General features: G+C 41.9%; 2 protein-coding genes across 2 annotated transcripts in view; both read right to left on the minus strand.

The window, feature by feature from the left end:
* Positions 1-9: 9 nt before the first annotated feature.
* fam98b (family with sequence similarity 98 member B) lies at positions 10-3,359 on the minus strand. Its single transcript, XM_063496877.1, has 8 exons — positions 3,198-3,359; positions 2,905-3,053; positions 2,691-2,813; positions 2,434-2,606; positions 1,739-1,819; positions 1,535-1,651; positions 1,261-1,428; positions 10-1,174 (listed from the first exon to the last, which is right to left on the minus strand). The coding sequence occupies exons 1-8, from the start codon at positions 3,233-3,235 to the stop codon at positions 854-856; spliced, it is 1,170 nt and encodes a 389-aa protein (XP_063352947.1). The 5' UTR covers positions 3,236-3,359; the 3' UTR covers positions 10-853.
* Positions 3,360-6,169: 2,810 nt separating this feature from the next.
* spred1 (sprouty related EVH1 domain containing 1) overlaps positions 6,170-18,350 on the minus strand; it is a 45,122-nt gene continuing 32,941 nt past the window's right edge. The window contains exons 5-6 of the mRNA XM_063498015.1: positions 11,945-12,100; positions 6,170-11,801 (exon numbers count right to left, since the gene is read on the minus strand). Of these exons, the coding sequence (XP_063354085.1) occupies positions 11,115-11,801; positions 11,945-12,100 (843 nt within the window). The 3' untranslated portion in view covers positions 6,170-11,114. The remainder of the gene's footprint in view (positions 11,802-11,944; positions 12,101-18,350) is intronic.

An 18,350-nucleotide genomic window follows, 5' to 3' on the forward strand; every position in this document is an offset into this window, starting at 1 on the left:
TGAAAGAGGTTTATTAATTAAAAACAACAAGAAAAGGCTTCTCACCATTATATAAATAACTATTACAGGATCCTGGAAGGGGAAAAAATAAAAACAGTCTCCTGTGCTTAAAGGGGCATACTGAAGGATCAATCAATGGAACTACAGTGTAGTTGTCCTCATTGTAATCAGGTTATTCAGATAGCAGCGGTTTCAGTCATCAGAGTCCATGCAGCATAGGGAGCTATTAATTTATAAAGGTCACATTTAAAATGCAGTCATCGTTTTAAAAATCCTTCAATCCATCTGCCTCTTAATATTCCAGATGTGCATATTTACAGTAATATGCACAAGAGGCAAGAAATTACATTTTGTTCTGAAGCATGGATATGGTATATGTGCTGAGCAATGTTAAAGATGCAGGCTGTGTCCAACTACTGCAACACTAAATACTTAACACCTGAACGCTGCAGAATGTTTTTGTTTTTGTAGTATATAAAAGGATCTCAGCTGGATTTATCATTTAAAGTCACTTTGCCAGTGTTTAGAATGCAGTCTTCATTTGGAGTGTAACTGCAATATTATGGCCACAGTGTTTGTGTTTGCCACTTTTGTTTGAGTGAAAACTCATGTACTGAGTGCTACTTTCACTTTAAAAACACTGATGACAATAGTGAGGGGGGGGGGGAAACGATGAGCACAGATTAAAGCTTAAGGTTTTCCACCCAATACTGACAATCATCCATCAGATTTTTAAAAGGTTCTCTCATCCATAAAAAACAAACAAACAGTTGAGGTCATGTGAAAAACTACGTCTAGTATCGCAAGAAAACAAAAACAACAACAAAACCCATCAAAAGACAATGAGTGGAAGCTAATACTGGTACCGTCCTCGCTTCCCTCCATGCCCACTGTGTCCTCCGTAATCTCCGTGTCTGCCGTGTCCTCCTTGATTCCACCCACCTCCTCTCCAACCACCTCCACCCCCTCCTCTTCCTCCTCCTCCCCATCCACCTCCACCACCTCGTCCTCCTTGTCCCCAGGCTCCTCCACCTCGTCCTCCTCCACCACTGCCACGTCCTCCCCAGCCACCACCTCCGCCATCTTGTCTTTTCTGCCAGGGGGGCATCTCAGGAGGCGGGGCTTCGATCTCTGAGGGACGTCCTCCTCGATCTGGTACTCTTCCCATCAAGATCTGCAAAGACAGGTTAAACAGAACGTCTATGAAGAAAACGTCCAAATCGGCCCGACTATTCTGGCCGTGGGAAACGTTTGCTGCACCTTGTTGACGGCACAAGCGGTCTTCTCCCTGCTCGAGCCACTGCTGGTCTTCACCACATTGCAGAGATCTTCTCTGGCAGCCAGCAGCGCCGCTATGTCCACAAAGGACTGAGGCCTCAGAGAGTGTCTCTTAGGCTGGTAGGCTCCTGCCATGCTGTCCACCTTCACCTAAAACACAACACAACTATCTGAATGCTTCTCGCTATTCGCCAAATAACCACAAAACATTCTTCAAGCAAGCAGACGTTAGTTTGAAGTGTGACTGTAAACATACCTTGGCTCTGTCTGACCACCCAAATGACTGAACGGTGACGTCGAGCCGTTTGATCAGCATCCTGCGGCGACATTCGTACTCCGATGATAGAGTTGCGTTGATGCTTTGTAATTTTTCCTGCAAGCATTAAAAAGAGACCTGTAACAACAACGCAACCAGATACATACACAGTACAGTGTAGCTACTAGCCGATCATATACATACCCACTGTTCACTACTGAGTGATTTCTTCAGCACTGGGTTTCCAACAGAGGCACCAGGAAGGGTTTTAAGCAAGTTTTCAACCTGTTAAACAAACAACAACAAAAAAAACGATCAAAGAGAGACAGTGTTGTAAAAATACAATGATTAATGTATCACACACAACAATTTCCTTCTAACTTGCTATCTCAAGTATTGACAGCTAATGAAGCAATGCAGGAAGAAAATGAAGGAAATGTGTCGATGTCTGTCTGTGCCACCTAATAATAATGAGCAGAGAGTGCTACACATTTAAATTACACGCCCAAGAGGATTTTTTTATGTGTTAATCTGATTATTTTGGAAGGGGTGGGACGGTAGTTGCCTCACAGCAAGAAGGTCCTGGGTTTGACCACACCATCTCCCCAAGGCCTTTCTGTGTGGAGTTTGCATGTTCTCACTGTGTCTGAGTGGGTTCTTATCTACGGCTTCCTCCTTTTTCTGAAGAATACTTTTTTTTTTTTTAAAGATTGCATCATGCCTTGTGTTAAAGTAGGAGGAGCAGATCTTTGTTCATTTTCTTTTTTTGTTTGATTGTTTTGCAATTACCGTAAAAGAATTGTGCACACTGCTACTGCTACACATACATTTTGCCCAGTAAATCGTGCCTTATTCTTGCTCATCCTAAATGAAATCACGTGCAGTTCAAACAGCCTCACCTTATTTTGAAGTTGAGAGAAAACTCCTGTGGCCTCCTGTCCCTTTGGAACAGGTAGTTTCAGAGTTTCACAGATTGCTGTGAGCTCCTGGTTCACTGGACTCTGGCCTTGTTTATCAGAGACTTGCCTGCTTCTCAAAATCTGGGCGGCCTGAAGCTCAGAGCTTAAAAACACTGAAAAACAGACACAAAAATCTAATCTTCCTACTTAGTTACAGTTTACAGCCCACAGAGTGGATTACACAGAATGATACATACAGACAAACTTGAGATGGTCTTTTGTTTTCTGCCCAGTGCCCTTGAGAATTCCTGAAACTTCACAGGGGCAGTGCAGCTCCCTCAGCAGACCACTCATCTCCAGCCGGAGGCTGTCCATATCGTCTTGGAGGAGAAGAGCAAACAAAACAGATGTGAGCGCAAAGATTAGACACTGTTTTTAGATCAGATTAAGGTGAGAATGGATGCTGCTCACCTGGGCCTGAGGTGATGCTCTCCTCCAGGTCACACAGGGGCTTTAACCTGGCTGACAGCCACTTGCAGAGGTCCACATATTCAGGCGACTGCAGGCCTCCTTCTGCGGCTCTGAGCAACGCCTTCTCCTCAAGCAGAGGGCCGTCATAGCTACGGACCAGCACACATCGCCAAAAGTCAAACACATCCAGGAGTTAGACGGGGGTCTTGGCTCAACCGGCTGCTTTATTTTGATTGAAAACACGCCGCAGGATGTGGAAGCTAAACAGTTATGCTAGCAGTGACTTCGCTTACCCAAGCTGCTCTAACGAGTCCAAAATGTCACACTCCATCGCTGAAGCCGCGAGCTGTTTCACGCGCGTGTATCTACTTAAAACATGACAGCACAGGGGGCTTTAGCATCCATTCATTCCGTTATCGTGGATATCCGCCTCCACTGTGGTCCGACCAAGACAATGACCCGGAATGAAACGGGCGAATTTCGGAATTACGTTCCGCAAATTTGGTTCCGCCTAGGTTCCGCCAGTTTTAGCAAAACTGTAAGCAAAGCGTGTCTATTTCCAAAATTAGAGGTATATATTGTTAAAGTTAAAACAATAAACTTTGTGCATTGATGGCGGAAAATAGATGACAAATACAAATGCTAATATCTAATCAGCCAATTATATGGCAGCAGCTCATTTAGGCATTTAGACCTATGACCAAATTTAGCATCAGAATGGAAGAGAAAGGTCATTTAAGGGACTTTGAACCCATGTCTAGGGTTTACAGGGAATGGTCCGAAAAAGATTGTAGCTATAGATAAATGGCTCCAATCTTAACCTGGGGTTGTCTTGTTTGTTTTCTTGTTCTTTTTACAAAAATTGGTTCTTTTATGTCATGTAACCTTTAAGTTGAGCTTGAATCTGTACTTTTGTGTGTAAAGCTCTATGTCCAGGCCAGGATGCAGGGGAAATGGACGAGACTGGTTCGACCCACCATCCAGTTCTTCCTGGTGTCGTTCTCTCTGTATGTGGGATACACGCGCGTCTCTGACTACAAACACCACCCGAGCGACGTCCTGGTGGGACTGCTGCAGGGCCCTCTCATCGCTGTGCTCACAGTGACTGCATTTCTGAGTCACTTTTATTGATGTTTATTATTAAAGCTGAGGATATTTATACAATTATATAAGGTCAAAACTGAAATCCTCTATTTTAAAGTGTAAATAAACATATTTTTCCACTTTTGAATCATTACTTCTGAAACCAAAGGCTGGCTGAGCAGCCTCTTCCTAAAATAAAATGGTGTAGATGGACAAGTATAAAGACCTAATGAAGGATTTTGGTGAGTTTTGCCAGCTTTCAGTTTGGCAAAGAAGTAGTGGGACCCACTGGAAACAGACTGAGTATTGATCAGTCCAGTGCAGGGGTGGGCAACTCCAGGCCTCGAGTACCGGTGTCCTGCAGGTTTTAGATATCACCCTGGGTCAGCACACCGGAATCAAATGATTAGTTCTTTACCAGGCCTCTGGAGAATTTCAAGACATGTTGAGGAGGTAATTTAGCTATTTGAATCAGCTGTGTTGGATCAAGTACACATCTAAAACCTGCAGGACACTGGCACTCAAGGCCTGGGGTTGCCTACACCTGTGCTAGCCTGTAAATATAGACCAAAATTACAGTGGAATGTGCCTCGAAAAATTGAGGCAGTTCTGAAGGTAAAAGAGGTCTAACCAGCACTATAAAGGTGGAACTAATAAAGCGTCTGTTAAGGTTATGATAATATGAGGCAGACAACTGATTGTATTTCCATCAGCTGTTACATAATTTTTGTAAAAATTTACATTTTGTCAGAATTAGAATTGGTACACGTGTTGTGAATTTGGTTCATGCAGGGATACAGAGTGAACCAAATAATTCATGCAACCAACAATATCAAAACAATGCTGTTTGCATGGCATAGCAAGTTTTGACCAAGGACTAAATATCAATACTGAATACCACCACAGAATTAGGGAAAGTGTAATGACTGGAGTGAAACCAGACTCCAGACCTATCAGACTTCTCAGGCTGGGTATCCTCCACTCCTGAAAGCATCTACAATGGGGCCATCAGCATCAGAACTGAACTGTCAGCCGACTGGTATGATGAAAGTGATGGCAGCTGGATGCACCAAAGGAAACAGCCAACATCGTGGAGGCAGTGTGATGCTCTAGGGAATGTTCTGCTGGGAAACTTTGTCCTGGCTTCCATGTGGGTACGTCCTGGGTTCTAGACCACTAACAACCACTTATGACAACTGCTTTTCCTGATAGTGGAAGCCTTATTCTGCAGGATAATGATGAGTCTGTAATCCTATCAACATAACTGTTAATTATACTATTGCCCATCTAAGTGAGAATAAATTTTTTAAATCTTAGCAAGTTCTAAAGATTTAGAAAAAAAGAAAGAAAAATACATTTTTAAAACATTAATCAGGAATCTTTTTGAGGAACGTCATTGAAGACAACAAGATGTTAAAAGGCCCATTATATTTTCCACAGAAACAATTCTGCCTGCATGGCTTCTGAGAACCAGCTCATATTTCTATTGCATACAATTACCGGCAGACGTTGCTGTGAATTTTGTAGGAATTTAGCACATTGGGTCTCTCAGTTGTTGATAAAGTCTTTTCTACAGCGTCCTTTGCAACCACTGACATAGACTCAAAGTAGAGTACCAAATTTCCCCTTGTGGGACAATTAAAGGATTATTCTATTCTATTCTATTCTATTATTCTAGAGCAGCTACTCCTCTGCATCGAAAAGAGCCAGTTAACGTGGTTCAGACATCTGATTAGGATGCCTCCTGGGCATGTCCCATTGGGAGGAGATCCAGGACATGCTTGAGAGATTACATCTTTCAACTGGCTTGGGAATGCCTCAGTATCCTCCTGGAAGACTTGGGGAAGATGTCTGCAGAGAGTGAGGTCTGGACATTTCTGCTTTGACTGCTGACCCATCAACCCTGCCCCAGATAAGTGACAGAAGACGGATGAATCGATGGCTAGATGGGTTTTGGGCTTGAACTAGTTCTACATTTTGTGGTCCCACCTCACAACGTATAGAACCTAAAGGATCTGTTGCTGAAGTCTTGGTTGTCAATCTTCAGAGGTCCCCACCCATTTAATGTTGCGGTTCACCAAATGTATGTCTTCTTATATTTTGTCTTCTCTATGCAACATTGTATACGTTGGGTGTGATCAACAAATCAATCAAGTGCAGGCAAAAGATTAAAACTCACCATTTTATTATGATAATGTTATTTGATATGTCAAATTACAAGTGTATGATGTAACATAAAAACAGTTACAAACATATGTATGCATATTTACATTATATTTATGAAAAGTAACGAGCTACATCTGTATAAAGAAAATACAACTATGACATGAGTTATTGGTACTATAAATTTTACAACAGATACTTGGTATTCTCGAACCATGATAATACCTAGACGTGTAGAAACCAATAAAACCAGAACAAGAGACGTTAAGATGGAAACTAGGATGGACGTGAGGCACTTTTTTGAGGTTGTCAGGATGTGAAAGCAGATGGCACTAAAAGAAAAGAAAAAAAAAAAAAAAGGATGCACAGGAAAAAGAAATGTGCACAAATAGAGAAAGTGAAAGAACGAAAAGTAAGAAAACAGGCAGTGTTTTACAGAATAGTTAAGAATAGTACCATTTATACTGCAAGTTTCAAAACACAAATGTCTTCCACTATTTAGAACTAATCACGTAAATGTTACATCGAGCGCTGTAAGATGAAAAAAAGCTTACATATAGTATCATCAGTGCACCAAAGCATCGGAGAATTGAAACATAACCACTCAACTGCTGTAAAAAGTAACCGTTTTTAAAACAATACACTGAAGAGAAACAGGTTTATATAGCTTTTTTTTTCATCTTTCTTAATCTACACAATGTCAAGAATGTACACTTGTATGCATTCCCAAAGATATGCACAGTTTCCAAGATTGAAAGAGGATAAAAGACTAGCAGCAAAGTGGTTAAAACTGAAGTCTTTATATAATGCAGGTCAAAAAAATATATATATATTAAAGCAGACAGACACATGTTGCATATATAATACAGTACATGACAGGAAGTTGCACTGTGCTGGTTAATGCAGAATGAGAAGTGTTATTTCAGCATTCTCTACACTTTGTATAAATGCACGTCCTACATTTTGCTTCTCAGCCAGCAAGTTTTAATCAGGTTCATCAAACCTTGGTTCAGCTTGCAATAATGCAGGGTAATCAGATTACAATGGGAGAAAAAGACAACCAACCAAACATTTGGTTACACACACACACGCACACCGCCAACCTACCTGGAATCTAGCACGCACACACATACAAACACACACCCGTGGGCACAAATAGTAACACTCTTGCACCCACACACATGCACAAGTGTCCACTTCATCACACAGAGCAATCAAACATTTCAAAACTGACCGTTGTCGTTATATGCTGTTGGAGAATTAAGGTTTAACAGTCGTTCATAGCTGATTTTCTCTGTCAACACAATAAAATTAGTGATTGTATCTAGCAGCTTTATACGTATGTATATTTATATATATATATATTTTTATATATCAAACTTTAAAAACAAGTGGACTGCCACTACTGTACCGTGTTAGCACTATCCTTCCTTCTACCGTACAAAACTAGAGAGAAACTCTATTAGAAGCTCAATAGTCATTTCCATCACAAACGCCCTCTACTTTTCAATGTGAAATAATACTAAAAGGTGACCTATGTACAAATGCTGTCATTTCAAGCTACGGTATATGCTGACAGCAACGATAAATACAACTCTATCTTTAAGATTTCAAAGACAAAAAAAAAAAAAAAAAACTGGGATTATTATCAGTACTTAAATATAGTGTTACATATTTACAGGTGTTTGGAGTTTGGTACCAGGGGTTTGTCATCTACCTATATATAGCATTTAAAATGTCCCATCTAGTCACTGACTCAGTTCGCCAAGAGTTCAATGCGTTTCCCCACATTCGAAGGTTTGCATAGAAAGTAAAGGGAGCATTGGTTAGGGAGGAATCTGGAAGATAAATTGTTCTCTTGTACTCCAAAGTGAGGTGTGGTTTCTCTCTCTCTCTCTTTTTTTTTTTTTTTCCTTTTTTAAACTCGGAGTGACAGGAGGTGGGAAAACATGCATATCTGATAATAACAGCATTTGGATGTTGTACCAAATTTGCTATTAAAAAAACTGAGGTGGATTACACTTTGCAGTTAGGGAGCATTTGGGTTATTGCAGCCAGATGTCCAAACTAAGCTGTTCTTGTAGCAACTTTTACTCTACTTGAAGTGTTAACTTCAATTTTGAATATTCTGTTGGGTAAGACTACCAAACAGTCCACGTAGATACTGTTTCCCAAAGGGTTTTAAATTTGGACATTTGGGTGAGGAGTGCAGGATAGTATCTTTCTTGCCAAGAGTTAGACCAGAAGATTATCATCATTCACATCTGTTTACTAAATATGAAGCTTCATTCATGTAGTTAAGACTGGAAACTGAGGCAAACATAATCCATCTCCTGAGGTTACCAATTTACAGGTCATAGCATGTTTGTGCAGTGGACTACAGATGTCGACATGCTGCCCTCGTCAACCGATATTGGCCTACCAGGAAATCCAAGTGGACAATATTTCTGGTCACTAATTTTGGCTATAGCCCTGTCCACATATAAAGTGATTTTCGCTTGCCACCTCTCGCTTTGCAGCTGACAGCTGCTAGCAGACTTTTCAGACACTGGTTGCATAGGAAACCTTATTTCCTGCCCTATCTTTTGTCAGTCAGCAGTATCCTTTGCCATCCCATTGGTAGTTGTTTCAAATTGTTGCCTCTAGCCATTTCGCACCGCTAACTGTTATTCCATCTGTCATCACTACAAGACTCCGAATTTCACTGACATTCCATAATCTCTGGTCTCCACGCCGCTGCTTTTTTTCCCCTTGTGTGTGTATTAAAAAAAACAAAACAAAAAAAAACAATGTGATGAAGAAGCTTTTTAACAGTCTTATTTAGGGTGAAGATTTCTTTGTTTCCCTGGACAAAGACGGGAATAAATAATAATAAAAACACATTAAAATGTGGAAAAATATCATGCTGGCGTTGGCCAATTTATTTTTAAACATCCGTGCATCCATATTTCTGTAATTCCTTTTTCTTTTTTTTTTTTAAATGCGCTTTTTGATTACTTTTTTTTTATTTAAAGGGAAAAAGGGATTAATGCAATTTGGAGATATCGGTTAGCTGCTTCCACCTGCTTTCAGTCTTCATATTAACAGAACGAGCGTCACTCTTCTCAATCTAACTTGGCAAGAAAGCCGATGAGTGCATTTCATTTCTTTGTTTACTCTGAAGCCAGGGCTTCCAAAAGCAGGATGGTGGTCAGTACTGTTATGAGTCAAAGCCTGAATCACGTAGTCACCGGTGACGTTATGTAACATAAAACCACCTCTGCGTATGCAGACCTATGCACACACACACACACACACACATACAGAACATCTCAGGGTTTAATAGCTGAGATGCTCAGCATTCCCAAAACAATGCATTCATTCCTTCAATCGTTCGTTCGTTCATTCATTCGTGGAAGGAGTGGACTAACTTTCAAGGAACAATGTAATACCACATTTGCACAACATTTGAAGGGGAAAAACAGAAAGATTCAGAGGTCAAACAAGGGAATTTGAAGAGGGTGCTGCAACCAAAGCTTGGAGAGCAGTGCTTTAAAAAGAGGGTTGTTATTTTGGTTTTTTGTCTTTTTTATTTTTAACCCACTAAAGAAAAAAAAAAAGGATGTTAACTTAATTTTTGAAACAGACTAATTCCAAAATCTGGAGTTTTATCAGTCAAAGAATAGTCTAATTTAAGTGCCATGTCATTTTAACCAAGGAGCACCGTAACCCCTTACCTCACCAAAACAAAACTTGCTGGTTGAGCAACATTTTAACACTTGATTAAGAACTAATTGTAAAAAATGAGCAGGAAAATAATAAGAAAAAAAATAACAACAAACAAAAAAAAAAAACACCAATTTCACTACAGCAGTAAATAACTGGACTATAACTGAGATTCACTGAAGTAAATGAAACTGTTGTGTGTTGGTTTCTATTTATATGGTTCAAGAGGTTCTAAAATGCAATTTTCTTATGAGGAAATAAAAATATATGGGGGGGAGGGGGTGTTTAATGTAGTGAAGTTGTTACCATATTTTTCCCTTCTAATCGTAGAATCGATCCCTTTATTTTGGAATGCAATCAAACGATCTAAATCACCTCAGGAAGGCAAGTTAGTCATTTTAACGTCTTTTAAATGAACTGTGCAAGCTGTGCCAAGGTGGACCTTCAAAATCAATCTGTTACTCTGCTTAAAAAAAAGTGATGGAAAGGAAAGAAGGAAATCAAATGGCCAGACATCCACCACAGCAACTACTCTCAAGCATTAAAATTACAATAGAACACGGTGGTTAATATACCACAAGAATTTCAGAGGATTACCTTTACTCGGGGGGAATATCATTTTATAGTGCACTTTTCTCCGTCTAATAATTACATTGTCAGCGAATGCTTAAGCCATGAAGGAAAGGCCACTGTTACCTAACTGCAAATTCACAAACAAGCAAAAACATATCCCTTTTAGCATACCCAAACAGCAAGTACGTTTTTTCCTCAGCGCAGAATAGTTTTGATTTCTTTTTCTTTTTTTTGTCGTGAAATCGTCGCTCTCTGTACAAAAGACAATTTTCCTTCATGAAGTTACACATAACTTGTACTAGAAGTCTGATATTTGTGGCCTGGCTTATCAGTGTGAATGTGAGAGAGGTGTGTGTGTTTGTATGTGCAGATGTGTGTAGTAACATCTCCAAGTCTATTAATCGTGACTTCTCCTCCTCCTCTTCTTCTCCTCAGCTTAAGCTCCTGAGCTTAGCTTGATGCTCAGAGCCCCCCTACCCCCCACAAAGCATATGGTTTTGTCTTCCGCTGCTGCTTGTCGGCGACAAACACAAACTGAAATCTCCAAAAGCCCTCAAAGTGGGGATCAACAACATATCACCCCGTCTGAGAGGGGAATGAAAAAAGGATGCCAGCTTATAATTTTCCGCTTTTATCCACTTCCTTTGTTTGCTAGCTTTGATGGCGTCCCAGTGTCCGGTGTCGGGTCACCCCGCGGCCTTGTGCTTGCCCCCACAGCAGCGGCAGGCCTCGCCACAGTGGTGGCACGCGCGCAGAGGCAGGTAGCAGCACATGCAGGGTGCGATAAACGAGAGCGCCACCAGGGCCAGCCAGCGCAGACAGAACTGCTCGTCAGAAGTGTCACATGAACAGGGGTCTGAGAAGTCACCCTCTGAGTCAGACATGCAGTGATACAGCATGCTCTCGGCGCATAGCATACAGCTGACTTTGTAAATGCACTGTTTTATTGGGTCGGGGGCATCCTGGCACTGCCCCCGCCAGTTGTCTTCATGGTTGAACATCTCCCGACAGTAGATGCACCGTGAACGCTCACCGTCCTCTCGCCGCCGTCTGCTCTTTTTGGACTTCATGAGGGGCGACGGCTGAGTCTTGATGGCCGTGTCCTTGCCCAGCCCAAGCCCTATACCTGTTCCTATACCCATTCCGGGGCCTGAGTGGGAGTCTCCACCGGGGCCATCGGGGAAGAGGTACTCGCACTTCTTACTGTCCAGTTTGTGAAATGCAGTGGGGAAGTCCAGGTCCTCACGGTCAGGTTCAGGTTTCCACATGACAGGGTGACGGTAGTCCTCGTAGCCACGGATGAGCACGTCTTTGCGTGGGTTGATGCGGACGATCTCTTCTTCATCCATGCGAAAACTGACACGGCGAGTCGACTTAAAGAGGAAAATCAAAAGAGGAATAAGAAGTCAGATTGCTAGAAAGACTAGAAATCAACACTTTGTGGAAAATACTACATAAAAAGTACCTTAATTTAAAGAATTATATATTGATATAAGCCAGTAAGGCAAAGGCAGACCTGTGGAGGCAGGTAGCGCCTGTTGCTGGAGGGGAACTCGTCAAAGGGCTGGGCGCGAACGTAGCAGCCCCTGAATGGCTCGGTGGAGACGACATTGTTCAGAGGAGAGAAGGGCTCTTTCATCGGGGTACAGATGGAAGGAGGCTCATCACACACCTACAGGCATACAGAATCAGGTAAGTATGTGAAACAGGATGAAACTTAAAACATGTTCAAATTTCTTCCTTAGTAATGCATCACAAAGAAAATCTAGTGAATTAACACTCTGATGATGCAATAACAACTTTTGTAATTATTTTTAGTCACTTTGCTTACCAAAAATTCTGCAAATTATCAAATTTTTTTGTTAAACACCCCCCCCCCCAAAAAAAGCCATTCTCACTTTTCACGATACTGCTTCACTGTTAAAAGCTGTAATGGTCAATCAGTTCAGTTTTCATGATTACAACAGCTTTGACTCAGTGTGTGTAGGCTGTCGTGTGTGTGTGTGTGTGTGTGTGTGTGTGTGTGCGCGCGCATGTGTGTGTTCCACTTTAACCACCAGGGGGCATCCTGCACCCACGCTTGTCCAAATGACTGAGCTGTGTAGATGACTCAAGGCCCTTCTGTTAAGAACTCAGAGTTCCCATCAGCCTTGCCTGTGTTCCCACAAACATTTTAGCTGATGCAAAAATCTACAAACACTGGCCTAAAAAGGCTCTTGACAATGCCGAAAAAAAAGAGAAATGTTGGAAACCATGCGCTGCAACGTGAAAGTGAACAATTAATTCCTTCCAACAATTACAAGAATAAAGCTCACTGTTGACATCAATCGGCCTATAAATAACATCTTGTGAATGACACAGAGGACATCAAATGCAGGAAAATATTTTTACACATCTATAGAAATTATATTTAAAAAAGGAGCCTCCAGCAGCAATAGCCTCATACTTTAAGTACTCATGGCAACAAAAATCAAAAGCAGCAGTGATTTTCATGATTCATGCATGCAGAGGTGATGAGAGTTGGGGGAGGATAGTTATTATGTTAAGAGCCTATTTTGTGGAGCTTGATTTCAGTGCAACTATGTTCACAACTTCCAGCTTATTCAAACGTTCACGCAAGATACGGGAAAATAAGCAGAACTGTGCACCGGTCGCCCTCAAAACGTGGCTAAACTTCACATTCACGGACGCGCCTGCCTATTTCTAAACGCTCCTGTGATGTCTCAAAGTGACCCCGCTAAACTGAAGGTTCTTTCTCTCTGCGTGTCGCAACCGAAAATACACAAACACAGATGGACGCATGCCGAGGCGTCTTCGAGTTCGATCGGACCGTATTCGAGCCTCGTATGCACTGGCTAGCTGACCCTCTTTTTCCCCCCACACACATCTCGACCTCATCAAGGCAGGGTTAGTCCTCCTCTCTTCTCCCACCTTCTCTCCCTCTCTCTTTTCTGTGTGGAGGTGGTGCTGGCTGTAGTTAGTCAGTGCCGTGTGTAAAGTAGCCCACGCCAGTGCTTTAACGCACAGCGGAAATCTGGTTTGCTCCCAGCTGCTGCTACAGTAATTACTGTCCTGTGGTTGCTAAGAGATGCTTCCTTTGACTCCCCCCCTTCCCCCCCCCCTCTCCTCCACTAGCCCCCTACCCCACCCACCCCACAGACTGCTAACACATGGTCTGTGTGCGTGTGTGTGACTTTGTTCCTTCATTGCCTCCAAACATACCAAGTGGTGCAACACACATCGACAGCATCTGCAGGGGAATGTGAGGAACAGGAGACATTGGAGGCAGAGGGAAGAGAAAGAACAGAGCAGGAAAAAATGAGATTGTGCTGTATTTGTGTGTGCGCGTCTGAGAGAGCTAGTGCGAGAGAGAGAGGGGGGAGAGGGAGCGAGAGGCCAAAGAGTCTGCCGAGGGAATGTCATAAACCAGCTCCAGCTGGAGAAATGCAGCAGAGAACTTAAAAAGCCAGATGACAGCTGTATGTGTATGTGAGAGAAAGAGAGAAAGAAGCGAGGGGCGGCGGGGCAAATGGGAAACAGACTTGGGCTTCCTTTTAAAGTGCTTGCCCAAGCCCCCACCATTCAAAGGCATGCGTGGGGGCCAATCTGGAGCTGATCTGACCCTAGAGATGTGGCTGTTTGAGGGAGGAGACGAGAAGGGGGAGGAATGCAGAGAGGGCGTTGTAGGTGGTGCGGAGCCACGGGCAACCTGGCTCCACACCAACATCAGGGATCCATGCACTTCCGCCCTCAAAGGCACAGGGGTTCAGGACAGGGAAGGCTGGCCCACATACTAAAAGCTTACGACACACACTTCAACAAAGCAAAGGAACGTATTGTGTGTGTGCCTGGATATTTGAATACAAACATGAATACATGCTTTACTTCTCTATGGGCTTGTTTCTCACAGGCTAGAAAGAAGCCTGATGGGTGCTCATCTCTGGGTGCTGCCAGTTTAAAATTAAAATTAAAAAAAAAAAAAAAAGCCCACTCCTGATGTGTCCTAAAGGAGTGGCTGGCTGTTTTGGAAAGTGAGTCTTTATTTGTAAGAGTGAGGTGAGATGTGTGTAACCAACTTCTGGCCTGTTGAGTTACATCAATCTACAAATACATTTGGTAGACTTTTATCAAATTCACAGCAAAAGAGAATAAAAGGCATATTTCATAAAATGTCAAATGGCTACTTTAAACTACTCTTCTTCACAGCTTGGAGATGTCTCATAGAAAACGACATCATCGGTCAGAGTGAGGCTGTGAAACTCCACTGGCCAACAAAACCCATGTGTACAAAACAGATAAGAGAAAACTTCCTGCCAGTTCTAAATTAGATGCGGATGTTTTCCTGTGGTATTCGAGAAAAGAAAAAAAAAAAAAAAAAGAACAAAAAACCCTCACATACATATTTTACTTAGTACTAGCGGAAGGACTGTAGCGGTACAGCATAATTCCTGGCAGTGGGTCATCACAGCTGAGTAGGGTGTTGTGCAACCACTTTTCTCTATGGGTGAAATATGTTGCATGTTCAGTGTGTGTGTGTGTGTGTGTATGTGTGTGTGTTTTTTGAGTGAGAGGAAGAATGTGGTAAGCTTGTGAAGGGCATACATGTGGGTGCTCAGCCTCAGTGGGCAGGATGTGGGTGGAGAAGACCATCTTCAGCGCACGAACACTGACAATGCACGCGTGTGTGAGTGCATATACACGACGCACACAAATCTTTGTAACAATGCAAGGCTAGGATGAATTCCAGCAAATTTTGATACCCGTCGATTTTTAGAGCCATTTAATCAAGGAACAAAAACAAGGCTTCATGGTGACCTCTGGTATCTGTTTTTGGCACAAGGTCACAGCAAATCCATAGAGAGCTGCTACTGCTTCTAAAAAGACCTACCACTAATAAAAACTACACGTGTGGTCAACCAGGGGTGGGACAACATTTTGAAATCTTGATGCATCATCACACCGCTTCCTCTTGTGATACAATTATTAACATTCTGGTGCCAAATATTAGCAGAAAGTGCACACGCTCCAAATACAGCAACTAATCTGACTTACTAGAGTGATTATTTCATGACTCCGTGTGAAGTGAATGAAATTACTATCCGTTTCCCACCTCTAGTGGTCATAACAATTTCTTTCTTTCTTTTATGCTTTTTTGGTTTTTTTGCAATTTGCCTTTTACACACCCACACATGGCAGATGGAGGGAGCCACAGAAAGGTTGGGAGGGGGTGACATGCAGCAAAGCTTCTGTACTTTTTTTTTTTTTTGAAAGTCATCATTTATCTGCACAGACACTGACGTGACTTCGTGATGGAGCTTGGAGCCACACAGCTCGGCTAACACTTTGCTGTGTGGTGGTATTTGCTGCTTCTCTGGCCGCAGCCTCTGGTTCACTTCTCTTTTTCTGTAGCCCAGGTCTCTGACCGCAACATTCGGATGCCAAATCACCATGGTGACACCCTCGGTGGCTTGCTGAACACCCCCCTTCTACCCCTCTCTGGATGCACCCCTTACCCCTCCTCCTGCCCCCCCCCGCTGCCTAGCAACAGCGGTGCCATTGGATTTCCTGTATGTTCAGGCTGATTCCTTAAAGAGGAACTTTGCCACAAGAACTGGAACACCACTTTCTCCTCCATCACTGCTCTTCTAGTCTGCATCATGCAGATGGGCAAGTACAGAGCAGATCAGAGGTAAGTATAAGCCTCTGGGAGGTTCATAGCTAAAAATTTAATTCACATGAGGTCCAGCATGAAGTCAAAAAGAGACCACAAACGTGGTTCTGTCTATTCCATATACAGTGTGCAGAGTGGAGGAAATGATCATAGGTGAATCAACACACCTCAGTGTTGCACAACAGTTAATCATTATTATGTCTAGGGTTTCTTTACAGCACTGGTGCATTGGATTGCTTAACAGTGTCAGAGGCTTCTATACTGTCACTAAATGTGTCCTACAAGAGCTGCCCTTCCTACTAATGTGCCTTTATCAACTTTGCAATCAGAAGCAGAACAGGTGGGTGGCTGGCTTTCCTGTAAAAGACCAGATATCTAAAACAAATTACCAAGGGTGTGTTGCCTTGAACTATACACCTGCTGCCTTTCTCTGCTAAAGAGAACGTGACATTCTTAAACACACATGGTGACAGTCAACCGCTGCCACACCCCTAGTTATACACAGACATCTATGGGTGCACTAAGATTCGTTACATGGAATGTAAATGGAGCTGGCTCCAGAGAAAAGAGGTTAAAAATATTTAACCAACTCAAAAAACTACAGGCAGATGTTGTCCTTTTACAAGAGACCCACAGACCTCTTAGAGGTTCGAATGAACTTAAAACACCTGAGTTTCCTAATGTGTTCTCAGCTTGTTATAATTCTAGACAAAGGGGAGTAGCAATTTTAATCCATAAAAAAATTAATTTCACAGTACTCGATACAGTTATAGATCCAGAGGGCAGATTCTTAATCATTAAACTATCTATACTTGATAAAAAGCTATGTATTGTAAGTGTATATGGTCCAAATGTTGATGATCCCTCATTCTTTCACGGTTTTTTCAGTGCACTCTCCGAACACTTAGATGGCACACTTGTTCTTGGAGGCGACCTCAACCTTGGACTAAATGAAGAAATGGATAGGCTCAATACAGCAGGAACTCAGCGTAATTGGCAGTCCATAAATATAATCAAACAGTATATGAGCGACTTTGGTCTTTGCGATGCATGGCGCTCCCTTCACCCCACCAGTAAGGAATATACTTTTTTCTCACATGTCCATCACTCCTACTCTCGTCTGGATTATTTTTTGGTCAGCAGCTCACTGCTGAGGGACATTTCAGACACTGAGATTCACCCTATAGCTATCAGCGATCATGCTCCTGTATCTTTAACACTAATGCACAAGAATAATACTACGCCTAGTAAAAACTGGAGATTTAATACATCACTGCTTAAAGATAAAGACTTTATTAAATATTTTAAAAAAGAGTGGACTTCATATTTAGACTTTAATGACACTCCCAGAACATCAGCTTCTGTTCTATGGGAAGCAGGGAAAGCTGTGATGAGAGGTAAAATAATTTCTTTCTCATCACATAAAAAGAAAAAAGAAAACAAAAATATTCAGGAATTAGAAAAAACCATCAAATCACTAGAAGAAGCCTATGCGTCCGACCAAGATCAGGAAACACTGAACAAAAGACGCAAAACAAAACTAGAATTAAATGAGATAATTGATAAAAAAAAAAACTAAATTCTTAGTACAAAGACTACGCTTACAAAATTATGAACATGGTAATAAATCCGGTCAATTTCTAGCAAACCAGCTAAAAATAAATAAAGAAAAAACAACTCTATGTGCTGTTCAAGACTCATCTGGGAACACAGTATATGACCCGAAACAAATAAACAACATCTTCAGGGATTTCTATAAAACGTTGTATTCACCACAAATAAACCCATCTAAAAAGGAAATTGATTAGTTTTTAGACAACATAACTCTCCCAAAATTATTAGACTCTCAAGCAATGGCATTGGATTCGCCACTGACACCAGGTGAACTCCAGGAAGCCCTGATAAGTATGCCCAATAATAAGGCTCCAGGTCCAGACGGCTTTCCTGCAGAATTCTACAAAGAATTCTGGACGATTTTAGCCCCAATTTTTTACAGAACGCTGTTGGAAATCAAAGAAAATGGCAGACTCCCATCAAATATGAATTCTGCAAACATTAATCTCCTGCTAAAACCAGGCAAAGACCCTGTATATCCCTCAAGCTATCGTCCAATATCCCTTATAAATGTAGACCTTAAAATAATCTGCAAAGCTCTCTCAAAGAGACTAGAGAAAATAACCCCCCTCTTAATTCATCCTGACCAAACTGGTTTCATAAAAGGTAGGCACTCATCAACAAATACACGTAGATT

This window comes from Pelmatolapia mariae, linkage group LG16_19 (genome assembly GCF_036321145.2).
Source record: "Pelmatolapia mariae isolate MD_Pm_ZW linkage group LG16_19, Pm_UMD_F_2, whole genome shotgun sequence".
NCBI lineage: Eukaryota > Metazoa > Chordata > Actinopteri > Cichliformes > Cichlidae > Pelmatolapia > Pelmatolapia mariae.

What these genes read in the sequence shown, in the direction of transcription:
- fam98b (XM_063496877.1), bottom strand. Translation starts at nt 3,235, where the DNA reads ATGGAGTGTGACATTTTGGACTCGTTAGAGCAGCTTGG. An exon ending in TCTCTCAACTTCAAAATAAG is followed by an intron (nt 1,820 to 2,433) that starts GTGAGGCTGTTT and finishes TTTGTTTAACAG; the next exon opens with GTTGAAAACTTGCTTAAAAC. An exon ending in CCGCTTGTGCCGTCAACAAG is followed by an intron (nt 1,175 to 1,260) that starts GTGCAGCAAACG and finishes CTGTCTTTGCAG; the next exon opens with ATCTTGATGGGAAGAGTACC.